The sequence below is a fragment of the Leucoraja erinacea genome, chromosome 43, assembly GCF_028641065.1.
Source record: "Leucoraja erinacea ecotype New England chromosome 43, Leri_hhj_1, whole genome shotgun sequence".
Lineage (NCBI taxonomy): Eukaryota > Metazoa > Chordata > Chondrichthyes > Rajiformes > Rajidae > Leucoraja > Leucoraja erinaceus.
Genome location: NC_073419.1, coordinates 518,477 through 533,024, shown reverse-complemented (window position 1 = coordinate 533,024; position 14,548 = coordinate 518,477). Strand labels below are relative to the sequence as shown.

Sequence of the window (14,548 nt, the reverse complement as noted above, 5' to 3'; positions counted from 1 at the left end):
TTCCACCTGAACACCAGTTTTGCAAAGCAACTACAATGTCAAAATCAGCTGTCATCCCTTTTGCAGTTTCCTCCTAACTGTTATTATACAACTGAATCATCCTACAACAACTAGAGAACAGTTCTGAACTACTATCTACCTCATTGGTGACCTTTGGACTATCCCAGATCGAAATATGCTGGCTTTACCTTGTACATCTATCTATATACTGTAAATGGCTCGATTGGAATCTTGTGTTGTCTTTCCGCTGACTGGATAGCACGCAAAAACATTTCACTGTACCTCCGTACACCTGGCCATAAACTAAACTAACTATAACAATATGAGAAACATACATTCCCTGAAACAAGCTTTGATTCCCTGTTGCCAGATTTTTCTCTGATTAAACCAATCAATTTCAGCTGCTATCAATTACATTCCACTTTCTAGACGGCTTTCAACTTCAGTCCCTATCGGATCGCTTGAGTTTCCAATCCTATATATTCTTAGTGTCTACTCTTGTGTCAATGGCATTAGCAATTTTTGACACTGCTTCTGCTCATCTGCTGTTTAAACACTTACTCATGGCTTTGTACATTTCAGTGTGACCAACTCCTACATACTCTTTTCATCCATCATCCCTATATGAAAGTTAACTCCCACACCTCTGGCACTCAATATCCTGTCCCATTGATCCGGTACTCATCATCATCCTGACAATCACCAAATGCTACATTTCCTAGTTCTTGCGAGAACTCTGCAACACTCGTGATGTTTTGTGCACGCCCTGTTCAAATTAATCCTCCTCTGGGGAGTCCTGGCATCAATCATTGAGGGCCACAGCTCCCTCTCCAAAACATACTTCCCCCCCATGTCTCTCTCGACCAAGACCATTCACACAGCCCAACTCACCTTCATCCTCCAAATGAGTCTTTTGGTTCAGTCTGCTAATGTTTTTCTGAATACATTATGAAATGCTAAATGATGTGCTCACATTACTTTATCAAGAAAACAGTCATTAAAACGCATTTGGTACAAATTGGCAATACTTCCTCCTTGATAACCATCAGCATAAGGGTACCTTAAGGCCGTGTGTTCAATGCCCTGCTCTACACTCATGATAGTGTAGCCAGACAGTTCCAACTACATCTTTAAATTCGTTGACAACACCACCGTTGGTGGATGAATTACAGATAATGATGAATCAGAATATTGGAGGCTGATCAAATGGTGTTCTCAACATCAGTAAGACCAAGGAGCAGATAGTTGACTTTAGAAGAGGAAAGTGAAGATCCACAAATCTGTCTTCATCGACGGGTCGGTTGTGAAGACAGTCAACAACATCAAGGTCCTGGTCATGCATATCTCTGAAGATTTGTCTTGGACCCAGCACTTTGATGCAATCATTAGAAAGTCCTTCAACACCTCTACTTCCTTAGACGATTGAGGAGATTGTGTGTTGAGGGTGTTCGGTATGTCGACAAATACTCTCTTGAACTTCTACAGGAGAGTGGCAAAGAGCATATTGACTGGTTGCATCATGGCCTGGTTCGGCAACTCGAACACCCAGGAAAAAAAAAGGTTACAAAAACTACCTGTCCATCACTGGTACTGACCTCCCTACCACAGTAATCTATAGGAGGAGTTGCCTCAAAAAGGCAGCCAGCATCATGAAGGATCCACGCCACCCTGGCCAGGCTCTCATTCAACTGCTGTCATTGGGAAGAAGGTATAAAAGTCTGAAAGTCATCACCTCCAGGTTAAGAACAACTTTCCGACAACCATCAGGCTATTGAACACGACAAGCATGAACGAAACTTTGAACTACCTTGGCTGTACTTGAGATTTATGTTTTTTCTTTTGTTTTTGCACTAATAGGGGGGGTTTATTTATTGAATTTGTTTTTGTATATCACGTTATCTATTGAGTGCTGTGTTTACAGACCTGCTGTACTGCTTCAAGTAATTTCAATGTTCTGTTTCAGTATATACGACAAACATTTTTGAAAATCTGCACAGTAAGTAATTTAAAATGAAGCAGCATAATGGAATCAACCAGAATGAGGTCAGTACCCCTGAAGCTTAAGGGGACATATACTCAACAGTGCTAGGATAATTTCAGTTTCAGCACCACATTGGCTGATGTGCTGCTGAGCCAAAGGAATGACAAAAAAAAATCTAAGGTTAAGTTTCATCTATCCAGTTATCTCATACAAATAAAGTGAATTAAGCATCAGGCTTAAATTACCTCAGGCAAGATGAAGCAATGCCTAGTCACATTTATGACTAATGCGCATACAGACTATTTTATGGCTAATGATGGTAAGACAGTGCCCAATGGCTATCCACTTAAACTATTGAAAATATTGAAGAATGCAATAATCGTGTCATTAATGTGTCTTTCCTGTGCACAAATTCTGCTGAACCAGACAGTGCACTAATGCCAAATTATTTTCTTCCCCCTACCCAGCCCAAATAAAGCTCCACTCTCAAGGTCACCCATGATTAAAGATCCACAAAAGGCATGAAACCCAATATAAGCATCCTACACCGGGAGAAACAAGGCATAACCTGGCGTCAATAGTGCCGAATGATCCACAGGCAGGGAGTCACTTTAATAAGAAGCGCACTGCTCTCAAATCTAATATGAGAGAGAATGAAGCAAAGAAGGGAACACCAGCCAGCAGGCACCTGACCTGCAAGGGAAAAGGTCTACACCTTCTTAAGGCGAGTCTGTGGTTCTCCAGATTCCAGTCATTTAAACACACACATGGCAATACAAATCTTCCTCAAACCGAGCAAATGCTGACAAAGATGACCAGTGGCTCAACAGTGGGCAGAATCGCGAAGCTTTATCAAGAAATTATGTCAATTTAATGCAATAACAAACAACTGCAGATGCTGGCTTATACCAAAGATGGACACAAAATGCAGGAGTAACTTAACAGGGCAGGCAGCACCCCTAGAGAACATGGATAGAAAGTAGGAATTGATTATATGGATGAATAACAATGTCTTATTCTAATCTCTGCCATAATATTTTCATGAAATTGCATTGGACAAGAATGAATAGTTTAAGAGAGGGACACTGGAACTGCAGGTGCTGGAATTGCGCAAACAACAAAGTTCTGCAGTAACAGAGTAATTCTCTCTGAAGAATAGTCCTGACCTATAATGTCACAAATCCATGTCCTCCAAAGATGCTGCTGCCTGACCCAGAGTTACACCAGCATTTTGTGTTGAACAACAGTTTAAGATGGGCTGATGCATTTGGATGATCATTCAGTTGCAAAATTCAACAGGCAAATGCTAGTCTGGCTTCCACACACAGGCCGGACCTATAGCTTATATTATCCACACACTCACGTTCTGCCAATTGTCGTCCATTTGTTGCTTGTTCAGTTTCTGCATACACGTGTAATGCTTTGCCATCAGCATCTGAAGGAGGTAATTTTGTCTCATCATCCAGCAATGGAATATAACTTTCTTTTGTCACGCTTTCTCTAACAACATCTTCATATTTTTCTGCCTCCAGAGAAGAAATGAAATCCCTCTTTATTTCCATTTCAACACTGGGTGTAGTTTCATGTAGTGCATCAATCAGATTGAAGTCGGCCATCTTAAGTACAACCGCGTTCTGAAAGAAGACAAATAGAAAGTTCAATATTTTATGAGCAGATACGTTATGGAAATTACTTTAACAAAATAATAGTCACGATTAAAGTTTGGTGGTGCTTCCACTTAGCAAATACGCAGTTAGTAATCATATAGAGGTGCACAACCTTTTATCCGACGATCCAAATAACGAAAACCTCCGAATAGCGACATTTTTTCAGTCCTTGAAGAAAGGTCCTTGAAAACGTTCACCGAGGGCGGCCCGCAGAGGTGACAGCGGAACCACCGGTCGGTCTTCGAAGAAAGGGGAACTAAATCCCCATTCATAAAAGAGAAGGTGAGGGTATATTGCGCGGGAGGGTTAATAATTGACAATCTGCTGCTGCCTGCCCGCTGAGTTACAAAGTTCCCACGGTAGACTCACGATACACAGTGTATCGTGAGTCTTGCATGAGAACTTTTAAACTCAGCGGGCAGGCAGCAGCAAATTGTCGCTCCCTTAAGTTTCACCCCACCTACACCCCTCTGCTTCCCGGCCATACGTGTGACCCCTTCCCTCCCCTCTCCAGCGCCCCGCCCATTGCACCGGCGCGGGGGCTTCGCACTGTCTTCACGTCGGAGCTAGTGCCAGTCACCGGAGACGTCAGGACCAACGGGACACCGGCCCCCAGGCCCACTGCAAGCACGGAGATCCCAGAGACCCACAGCCAGCAGCAGCCCAGCCCCGTTCCAATTCCAGAGGAACACGCTCCCCGTAGGGACCGAAGCTGATGGTGTGCAAGGTACGTCTTGGTCTGAGGTTGCGGATGAGGGGGCGCAGCTCGGGCTGTGACGTCTCCGGCCACCCCCCTGTACAGGAGCTGAGACTGGGAACTGTGGAGTTGTTTGCAGTTGCAGAGGGAGGGGGCAAGGGCGGTACAGTTCCCAGTCTCAGCTCCATTCCAGGGGGGTGACCGGAGACGTCAGGACCAACGGGACACCGACTGCAAGCACGGAGATCCCATAGACTCACAGCCAGCAGCAACTTTAGCCCAGCCCCGCTCCAACTCCAGGGGAACCCGGGTTGCGGATGAGGGGGCGCAGCTCGGGCTGTGGGCGAACTGCCACTTGTCGCTGTAGCGGCCCATCGGGGAGCGGGTTCCTGTTGGTCCTGACGTCTCCGGCCACCCCCCTGGACAGGAGCTGAGAGACTTCAGGACCACCAGAAGCCGCTCCCCGATGGGCCGCTACGGCGACAAGTGGCAGTTCGCCCACAGCCCGAGCTGCGCCCCCTCATCGGGACACCGACCCCCAGGCCCACTGCAAGCATGGAGATCCCAGAGACTCACAGCCAGCAGCAATTCTAGCCCAGCCCCGCTCCAACTCCAGAGGAACCCGGGTTGCGGACGAGGGGGCGCAGCTCGGGCTGTGGGCGAACTGCCACTTGTCGCCGTAGCGGCCCATCGGGGAGCGGATTCCTCTGGAGTTGGAGGGACAGGGAGACACAGCGGCTTTTGAGAATGGTGGGCAATCACTTCCAAAGTTCTGCCCACACAGTCAGTACACCTCTCCTACACTTGTCTCCCGTACTAAGATTATCTCGCAGAGAATGATCCCAGCCTAACCCTCCCTATTCTCTCCTATTCTGCAAGAAAAAACTACATTGTAGACTCAAACTTGCGATCGAGTAACTGCCAGGATCGAGGCGCAAACTCGCGACCTTGCGGATATGAGCCGAGCACTCTACCACTGCGCCAGCCGTTAAAATCTACGCTAAAAATCTTCCATTCCGAAAGCCGAAAAATTCTGAATTACGAAAAGTGTCTGGTCCCAAGGCTTTCGAATAAAAGGTTGTGTACCTGTACCTAGTTATACTAAGTTTAACAGGGTGGGACTAGGTTGCAGGGGCACTCCCAAGTATTATTAAAACATAGAAATATAGGAAAATAGGTGGAGTAGGCCATTCTGCCCTTCGAACCAGCACCGCGCCATTCAATATGATCATGGCAGATCTAAAATCAGTACCCCGTACCTGATTTTTCCCCCATATGCCTTGATTCCTTTAGCCCCAAGAGCTAAATCTATCTCTCTCTTGAAAAAAATCCAGTGAATTGGCCTCCACTGCTTTCTGTGGCAGAGAATTCCACAGATTCACAACTCTGGGTGAAAAGGTTTATCCTCATCTTAGTCCTAAATGCCCTAACCCTTATTCTTAAACTGTGACCCCTGGTTCTGGACGCCCCCAACATCGGGAACATTTTTCCTGCATCTAGCCTGTCCAATCCTTTAAGATTGTTATTTGTTTCTATAGAATCCCCTCTCATCTAAATTCCAGTGAGTACAAGCCCAGTCGACCCATTCTTTCATCATCGGTCTCACCATCCCGGGAATTAACCTGGTGAACCTAAGCTGTACTCCTCAACAGCAATAATGTCCTTCCTCAAATTAGGAGACCAAAATTGCACACAATACTCCAGGTGCCATCTCACCAGGGCCCTGTACAACTGCAATAGGACCTCCTTGCTCCTAAACTCAAATCCTCTTGCAATGAAGGCCAACATGCCATTAGCTTTCTGCACTGCCTGCTGTACCTGCCTTCTCCCCATGCCCCCTGATTCTGCTAACCCCAAGAGCACGATCTAACTCTCTTGAACGCATCCAGTGAATCGGCCTCCGCTGCCTTCTGAGACAGAGATTTCCACAAATTCACAACTCTGTGTGAAAAAGTTTTCCTTCATCTCAGTTCTAAATGGTCTACCCCGTATTCTTAACTAAATGGCCCACCCCTTATTCATGTTAGACTTCCCAAAATCCAACACCTCACATTATATTGCAGTAAATTTCATCAACCATTCCTCAGCCCACTTGGCCAATCGATCAAGATCCTGCTGCAATTTTTCACAACCATCTTCACCACCTGCAAAAGCACCCACTTTTGTCTCATCTGCAAACTTGCTAACCTGACAGTGTATGTTCTCATCCAAATCATTGATATAGACATGATAACATGCGTCTTTGTGGAATGCCAATGGACGGGTTGAAGGAGAGAATACAAAGTGCTAATGGTAGATTAGAAAGTGCCCTTTACGTCAATTTGAATTAAAACCAGCAAAAGGTTTGCCCGAGCTACAATGGTTCCAATTCATTATTTGTAAAATGTGACAGCAGCACATTTCACCACCCAACCCATTGTGAAAGCATCAAAATAGCAAATTGCTACAGTTAAGATACAAGAAAACTAACATGACCTTTCCCAAATCTCAAGACCTTTCTGTTAAAAGGTTGATTAAAGGTTTCACCATTGACGTTGATTTTTAATCATGCTGTGATATTTCTTTATAGGGTGATTTCACCAAAAGAGTGCCAAGAAATGTAGAATTCAAGTGTGGTGTTTAAATTGTAGCGTTCTATAGGGTGATTTCACCAAAGGTCAAATGAGCGTAGATCCCCCCTCACGTGACCGAAAATTTTAACTGGAGGACATATGTCAGTTCGGTACATGTTAGCGAATGGGGAAGCACGCACTTTCCCACCCGTTAAAAACATGGAAAACAGCCGATTTTTGAGCTGAAATTTTCTGTGCTAGTCGGGGTGACCGTGAAGCACAGCGACCTAAATTTTCAGGCAAAAAAAAAGATAGAAAGTAAGGTAATTACAAGAGGGAACTGAAGGTAGAAAACAGCAGAAGTGAACAGCCGACATTTGCCGTGGAGATTTAAAGATCCAAAATATCAGGATAATTCTCGGTCACGTGAGGGGGGATCTATGCTCATTTGACCTTTGGTGAAATCAGCCTATAGAACGCTACAATTTAAACACCACACTTGAATTCTACATTTCTTGGCACTCTTTCCTAGTCTCAACAGACAGTACATCTGCATTTAGCGTCTGGAAGTCAAAACATCCAACATCATATCCTAGAAAGATTCCAACAAATTTGTGCATGATATGCCTTTTATAAACCTCTGCTGACTTGGACAATTTCCTCTTAATTTTGAATTGCTTCCTCTATAAACAATTTTCAGTGTTTTTCTTGCTTGCAATGTCAAGCTAATTGAAGATTACACGTATGACCTTTAAGAGATGGAACACAATATTGTTTTTCAATACTATTAGACTCAGTAAGAAATTATCAGAAACATGCCTTGCCCTTCCTCTCAATCAGCAGAATAAGAATAAAATGGAAAGTTTATAGAATCTACCATAAGAACATGGAAGTAAATTCAGGACAATAAACCTTTATTAATTTGCTTCTTTTGGTAACTGGGCATATGGCAAGTGTGAGACCAGTTTTGGTATTTATTACTCACCCCATCAGTCATTTGTCGAAAGATACTCGGCTTTCAACGCGCTCTTGTAGCCACAGTAGAGTCACAGTATGGAAACAGGCCCTTCAGCCCATCTCGTCTCACCTTTCCTAGCCATGTACCTGTCCAAATATCTTTTAAATATTATTGCATCCACCTTAATCACTTCCTCAGGCAGCTCATTCCCGATACATACCACCCGGCATGCAAAATGACGTCCCTCAGGTTCCTGTTAAATCTTTCTGCTCTCACCTTAAACTTATACCTTCTAGTTCTTGTTACCCCTATCCGGTAAAAAGACCAGTCCTCTCATAATTTTATACACCACTACATAGATCACTCCCAAGCCCCCTGCACTCCAAAGTCCTAACCTGCCCCACTTCTCTCTATACAGTCCCTCAAGCCCTGGTAAATCTTTTCTGCACTCTTTCCAGCCTAATGGCATATTTCCTACAGCCGGTTGACAAAAACTGAGGACAATATTCCAAATGTATTCCTTACAATTTTTTAAATCTGTGATCTGTGGATGCAAAACCTGATCTCCCTTTTGCTCAGCACTTTAACTACCCCTCCCATTCCCAATCTGACCTTTCTGCCCTGAGCCTCCTCCATTGTCAGAGTTAGGCCCAGCGCAAATTGGAGGAACGGCACCTCATATTTCGCTTGAGTAGCTTACACCCCAGTGGCATGAACATTGGCTTCTCTAACTTCAAGTAGCCCTTGCTTTCCCTCTCTCTCTCCACCCCCTACCCAGTTCTCACACCAGTCTTACTGTCTCAGACTTCATTTTATCTTTGTACCGCCCACTCCCGTGACATCAGTTTGAAGAAGGGTCTTGACCCGAAACGTCACCCATTCCTTCTCTCCTTCTGTCCCACCGAGTTACTCCAGCATTTTGTGTCTACCTGAGAGGCAAGATTTAAGTGTACATGGAAGAGCAAGGAACGATTATGGATAGTCAGCATGGCGTGGGGAATGAAAGTATTTTGAGGGAGTGACCAAGAAGATTGATGAGGGCTGTGTGGAAGATGTCTATATGGACTTTAGCAAGACACCACATGAGATGTTGATGTCATTCATCATCGTTGAAAACATTAGCGATGCAGTGGTGCCGGTTTCCAACGGGAACAGTGACGGACGCACCACACATCTGTCCTCCAATTCCTGCGGACTTCCGCCGCTGGAAGTATAGGATTTGTGTGTGTGCTTTATCATCATTTCTTACAATGCTATGTACGACAGTGATCGCAACTTCTGCTGAAGTATGCATTGCCATTGGCTCGCTAGAAGCTCATCTGCCCTTGGTCGGATAGATGTCGATGTCATGAATAGTAATTTACAGATGACACTAAAATGGTAGTCTAATGGACAATTAAGGATGTTATCCAAAATTACAATGAGATCCTGATCAACTGGGTCAATAATCCAAGGAATGGTAGATGGCATCTAATTCAGATAAATGTGATGTATCATTTTGGTACGACAAACCAGGATAGGGCTTGCGTGGTAAATGGAAGAGCCCTGTGTAGTCAAGTGTAGTGTTACAGAACAGACACCACAGGATAAGGAAACCTATTTCTGTGAAAGAAGCAACACTGGTAGACAGTGCGGTGAAAAAGACATTTGGCATGCTTGCCTTCCTTCATCAGTCAATATACCGAGTACAAGAGTTACACTGTTATTACAACCTTTCAAATTGTGTGTGCCACTTGATTGCACCACTACTGACACTTTTCTTCACTTTGCAGATTGAGAGAAAGCTACATTAAGCCAGATTGGATCATTTTTACTCTTTTCAACTTCCACATCAGGTAGATGAAGGTTTTATAAACATACTTGAAATGTTTGGCTAAAGGTGTAGCTAGTTCTGGTGTGCAAGCTTTCAGTAATACACTCAGAATGTTTCCTGGTGTTTGCTGCATCCACTGTTCTCATACGTTTCTTAATATAACGTGGAAAATTAATTGGCTTAAGAAAATCTTCTGGAAAGATGGTGATCTTGGGAAGAAGCTGATGGATCATTTACTTAGTACTTCTGGCAGAAGATGGTTAGGAATATTTCAGCCTCTCCTTTAGCACCCATATGTTAGATATTGCCATCACTGACGATGGGGAGGTTTCTCAAACCACTCTCCCACTAGCCATTCAGGTCCTATCTGGCAGATAGAACCATGCGTGTAAGCCTTGGTGGCCTTGAATCCTCCTCTGCTCCCTTGGCATATGGGGTTCCACAGGGCTCAATTTTAGGGTCCCCTGCTTTTCTCCCTTTATCTAGGCGGGGAGCATTTTAAGATGGCTTGGCGGGTCCTTTCACTTTTAAGCGGATGCAGCCAGTTGCCGGTGCCACTCAGGAAAGAAGCCGGTTATTCCCTAAAATCACTTCTGTCTTGTCTTGAGGACCCTAAGTCCTGGATGGCCTTAAACTTTCTGGGACTTAACGCCCGACAGAAGTGATTTAGTTCGTCGCCCTAATGGCTGCCGTGAACCTCCCTCTGTTGACGGGGCGGGTCCACTTGCAGTGTTCGTAAAGCCAACAGTTTTAAACCTGGGTTTTATGATGGACGGTGATTTTAAATTAGATAAACAAATAGGCGCAGTGGTTAAGTCCAGCTTCTTTCACCTAAGGAAGCTGGCAAAGGTGAAGCCCATTCTCGAGCGGCAGCATTTTGAAACAGTAATTCCGCCTTTATTTCATCTCGGCTGGATTACGTAATGCGCTCTACACTGGAGTCTCACGAGCTTCGTTGGCTCGTCCCAGTTGCTCGCGAAATGCTGCCACTCGCCTTTTAACTGGACCAGGAACGAGGGAGCACATTACGCCAATTAAAGTTTCTCCCTTCACTGGCTCCCAGTGCACTTTCGAGTTCATTTTAAAATTCTTTTATTTGTTTTTAATCATTGAATTCTCCGCCCCGCCTTACCTCTCTGAGCTGCTCCACCTATATGCTCCTACCCGCGTGCCTCAGGTCAGCGGCTCAGCTGCTCCTTGAGGTACCAAGGTCTAAGCGGAATCCGCTCAGTCTGGGATAAAGCCTTTTCTGTTGCTGCCCCGGCACTCTGGAACACCTTGCCGCTGCAGATCAGACAGGCCCCTTCACTGTCCATCTTTAAATCCTCCCTAAAAACTCACTTTTATTCACTGGCTTTCGACACTGGCTGAGACATTGTTCCTGTTTTAGTGCTTTTAATGTCTTTTAATTTTTTACTGTTTTTATAGTCCTGTCGTCTTAATGGTTTTAGTAGTTTGTAATAACTTTTTGTTGATTTCCCATGTACAGCACTTTGTGGTAACTGATGTTGTCTAAAAGCGCTTTATAAATAAAGTTATTATTATTATTATTATTTACAGTCCAATCATTCATGGTTAGATGTTTTAGGAAAATGGAGCTTCAATCCGATTAATTAGTTACGAGATCGCCCAGCCGTCTATTACTTATGTTCACATTGCTTCATCTTTAGCACACATGCAGTCGTGTGTTGCCGCTTCATTAAATGCATGCCTCTTAAAGATCGGTTTCCAAAATTAGCATACTTTGAAATTAAAGAACAAAAATCAAAGCACCTCCGGATACATTTCATCAGTTCTGCTACCTCCTATTGAGATGCACAATAGAAGGATCTCTTTCATGACTTTAAAATCATAGAAACATAGAAAATAGGTGCAGGAGTACGCCATTCAGCCCTTGGAGCCAGCAGCGCCATTCAATATGATCATTGCTGATCATCCAAAATCAGGGCCCCGTTCTGGTTTTTACCCCATATCCCTTGATTTCCTTAGCCCTAAGAGCTAAATCTAACAATACAAATAACAAAGTAATATCAGCACAAAAACATAGTTCATATTTCCGTCCTTCTTTTCTCCCACACATTTTCCCATTGCTTTGGCATTTTATAACCTCATTTCCAAAGTCTATTTATCTCTGATGGCCTTTCTATCCTCATTTAACTTTTCTATATTATTCCAAATTTTCATCCTTGCATAGAAAATGTATACTTTTGCTCCCAAAATACTAACTTTAAAATTATTTTAATATATTCTTGGAATGTGGGTGATTTTTGGCATTTGTAGCTCATTCCTTTATCCAAGATTTGGCAAGTCTTTTTTCCATTTGTTTTATTGATTTAAAAAAACCCATTTACAATATTCTCATCACTTTTAAATGATCGCCTTGCTGATTGCATTGGCAATAACACCTCCCATCATTTTGATGGAGAGAAGACTCATGCTCGGTGTTCTCATTACTATCACAAGCAAAGGTACACAAAAATGCTGGAGAAACTCAGCATTCAGACTGATGAAAGGTTTCGGCCCGAAACTTTGCTTATTTCCTTCGCTCCATAGATGCTGTTGCACCCGCTGAGTTTCTCCAGCATTTTTGTGTACCTTCGATTTTCCAGCATCTGCAGTTCCTTCTTGAACACTATCACAAGCAATCCTTTTTATGTCAGCCAAGAGTTCTTCCAGCACAAAACATTTCGAAAAGGCAAAATTTACAAAGATAAATTCTGCTATTATTTTAAAAACTTTCAAACTGATTCAGCTGCATACTTCCTCACATCTTCAATATCGTCATGATGATTTTATTGTTAATATCATAAAATATTGTGAAAAAATCTCAGGCCATACCATTTCTCTGGAAGGAGAAACGGTTAATAGTTTGGGACAAACGATTGGAGGCTAGAAATGTGGAGAGCACATAAGTATTAGTGGTATGTTTTGCCTCCATCTGCAGATTTTGTGTTTTCTCTCTACTGTTTAATTCACTGCCACGTTAATCTTCAAATTAAATTGAATCTGATCTGATCTGATCTTGAAGTTGATAGGTTTATAAAATTTGAGGGGCATTGATTGGGTAGACTGTCAATTACTGGATGGTATAACTTTAAGGTCAGAAGGGAAATGTTTACGACGAGTTGTACAAAAACGGTACAGTTTTCATTTTACAGTAGTGGGTGCATGGAACACAAGTGGAAGTAGAAGCAGATACAATAGTGACATTTAAGAGGCTTTTAGATTGGCACATGAATATGCAGGAGATGGAGAGATACGAGACACATATGAGCAGAGGAGATTACTTTAATTTGGCATCATGTTCGACACAGCCATTGTGAATGTTGTTCTGCGTTTTGCAGTGGAATTTCCATCTGTCCCTTTTGCCTCGTTTCCCTTTGTTCCAATGAAGGCTTTCACAACATTTTCTGTTCTTGTTTAATCTTTCCAATGTCTGCAGTTTAAAAAATAGTTTCTCTTCTCTTGGTATGGACGACTAGAAACAAGGAACTGCAGAAGCTGGGCATTTGTTTTGTCTTTCCACAGATGACTGTTTGAAACCAATGAAACTGCAGGCTTTTAATGTAATATTTTTATTATTATTAAAGAAGTCCCAAATGATTCTGCGAAGGTTAATAACTAATTGATCGTGACACAGTGAAACAGTGCATTCAAGAGCAAGTTCATAAAGATTGGAGGATGTCTAATGCTGTGCCTTTATTTAAGGGCTGTGAAGAAAAACCCAGGAACTATAGGACAGCAAGCCTAACGTTTGAGGTAGACACAAAAGGATTCTGACGGTTAAGATATACAGACATTAGGAAAGACTGTAGACCCACACGAAATGGAGTAACTTGGTAGGTCAGGCAGCGCTCTGGAGAAAATAGACAGGTGGCTGGGTGACTTTTTCGAAGAGACAATAAAATACTCTTGACTATACTTCCATCAGGTCTGTCTACAATCTCCGGCATTCCAGAGAAAGCAACCCAAGTCTGTTCAACCTCTCCCTATATCTAATATCCCCTATTCCAGGCAGCATTCTGTTAAACTTCTTCTGTACCATTTCCAAAGCCTCGATAGCATTCATGCAATGGGGCACACTGATGGTTTTGATATATTAAGATGTTTCATGATTTTTAGAAAGCATTTTATCAGGATGCGTCACAGCATGGTTTGGGAACAGCTCTATCTAAGGCAGCAAGAAATTGTAGAGAATTGTGAACGTGGCCCAGACTATCACCCAAACCAACTTCCCTACTATTGAAGGTAGACACAAAATGCTAGAGGAACTCAGGACAGGCAGCATCTCTGGAGAGGAGGAATGGGTGACTTTTAGGGTCGAGACACTTCTTTAGACTCCCTTCTATTGACTCAATTTACACTTCATGCTGCCTCGGCAAGGCCATCAGCATAATCAAGGACGAGTCTCACCCTCTGCTCCCCTCTCCCATGAGGCAAGAGGTACAGAAGTGTGAAAATGCACAACTCCAGATTCAGGAACAGTTTCTTCCCAGCTGTTATCAGGCAATTGAACCATTCTATCAACAACTAGAGAGCAGTCCCGATGATTTGTTGGCTGGGGAAGATGTGCTAACGAGAGGGATGCAAGGATGTGAAGTGGAACTGGTTGGACGACCAGGGTGGGGGAGTGCTAGAGTAACTCAGCAGGTCAGACAACACCTCTGGAGAACAAGTATAGGTGATGTTTAAGAAGGAACTGCAGATGCTGGAAAATCGAAGGGAGACAAAAATGCTGGAGAAACTCAGCGGGTGAGGTAGCATCTATGGAGCAAAGGAAATAAGCAATGTATAGGTGATGTTTTGGGTCAGGACGTTTCTTCAGCCAACAATGGGCCATTATGGACTCCATCCTTCCTGACATCATCTGTTGCTGACAC

At 43.4% G+C, this 14,548-nt stretch overlaps 1 protein-coding gene across 16 annotated transcripts in view; it reads right to left on the bottom strand.

Annotated features, from left to right (window-relative positions):
• LOC129714874 (microtubule-associated protein 4-like) overlaps positions 1–14,548 on the bottom strand; it is a 251,694-nt gene that overhangs the window by 187,486 nt on the left and 49,660 nt on the right. For all 16 annotated transcript variants that reach the window (XM_055664734.1, XM_055664736.1, XM_055664735.1 and 13 more), the window contains one exon: positions 3,345–3,615. In XM_055664734.1, the coding sequence (XP_055520709.1) occupies positions 3,345–3,597 (253 nt within the window). In that variant the 5' untranslated portion in view covers positions 3,598–3,615. The remainder of the gene's footprint in view (positions 1–3,344; positions 3,616–14,548) is intronic.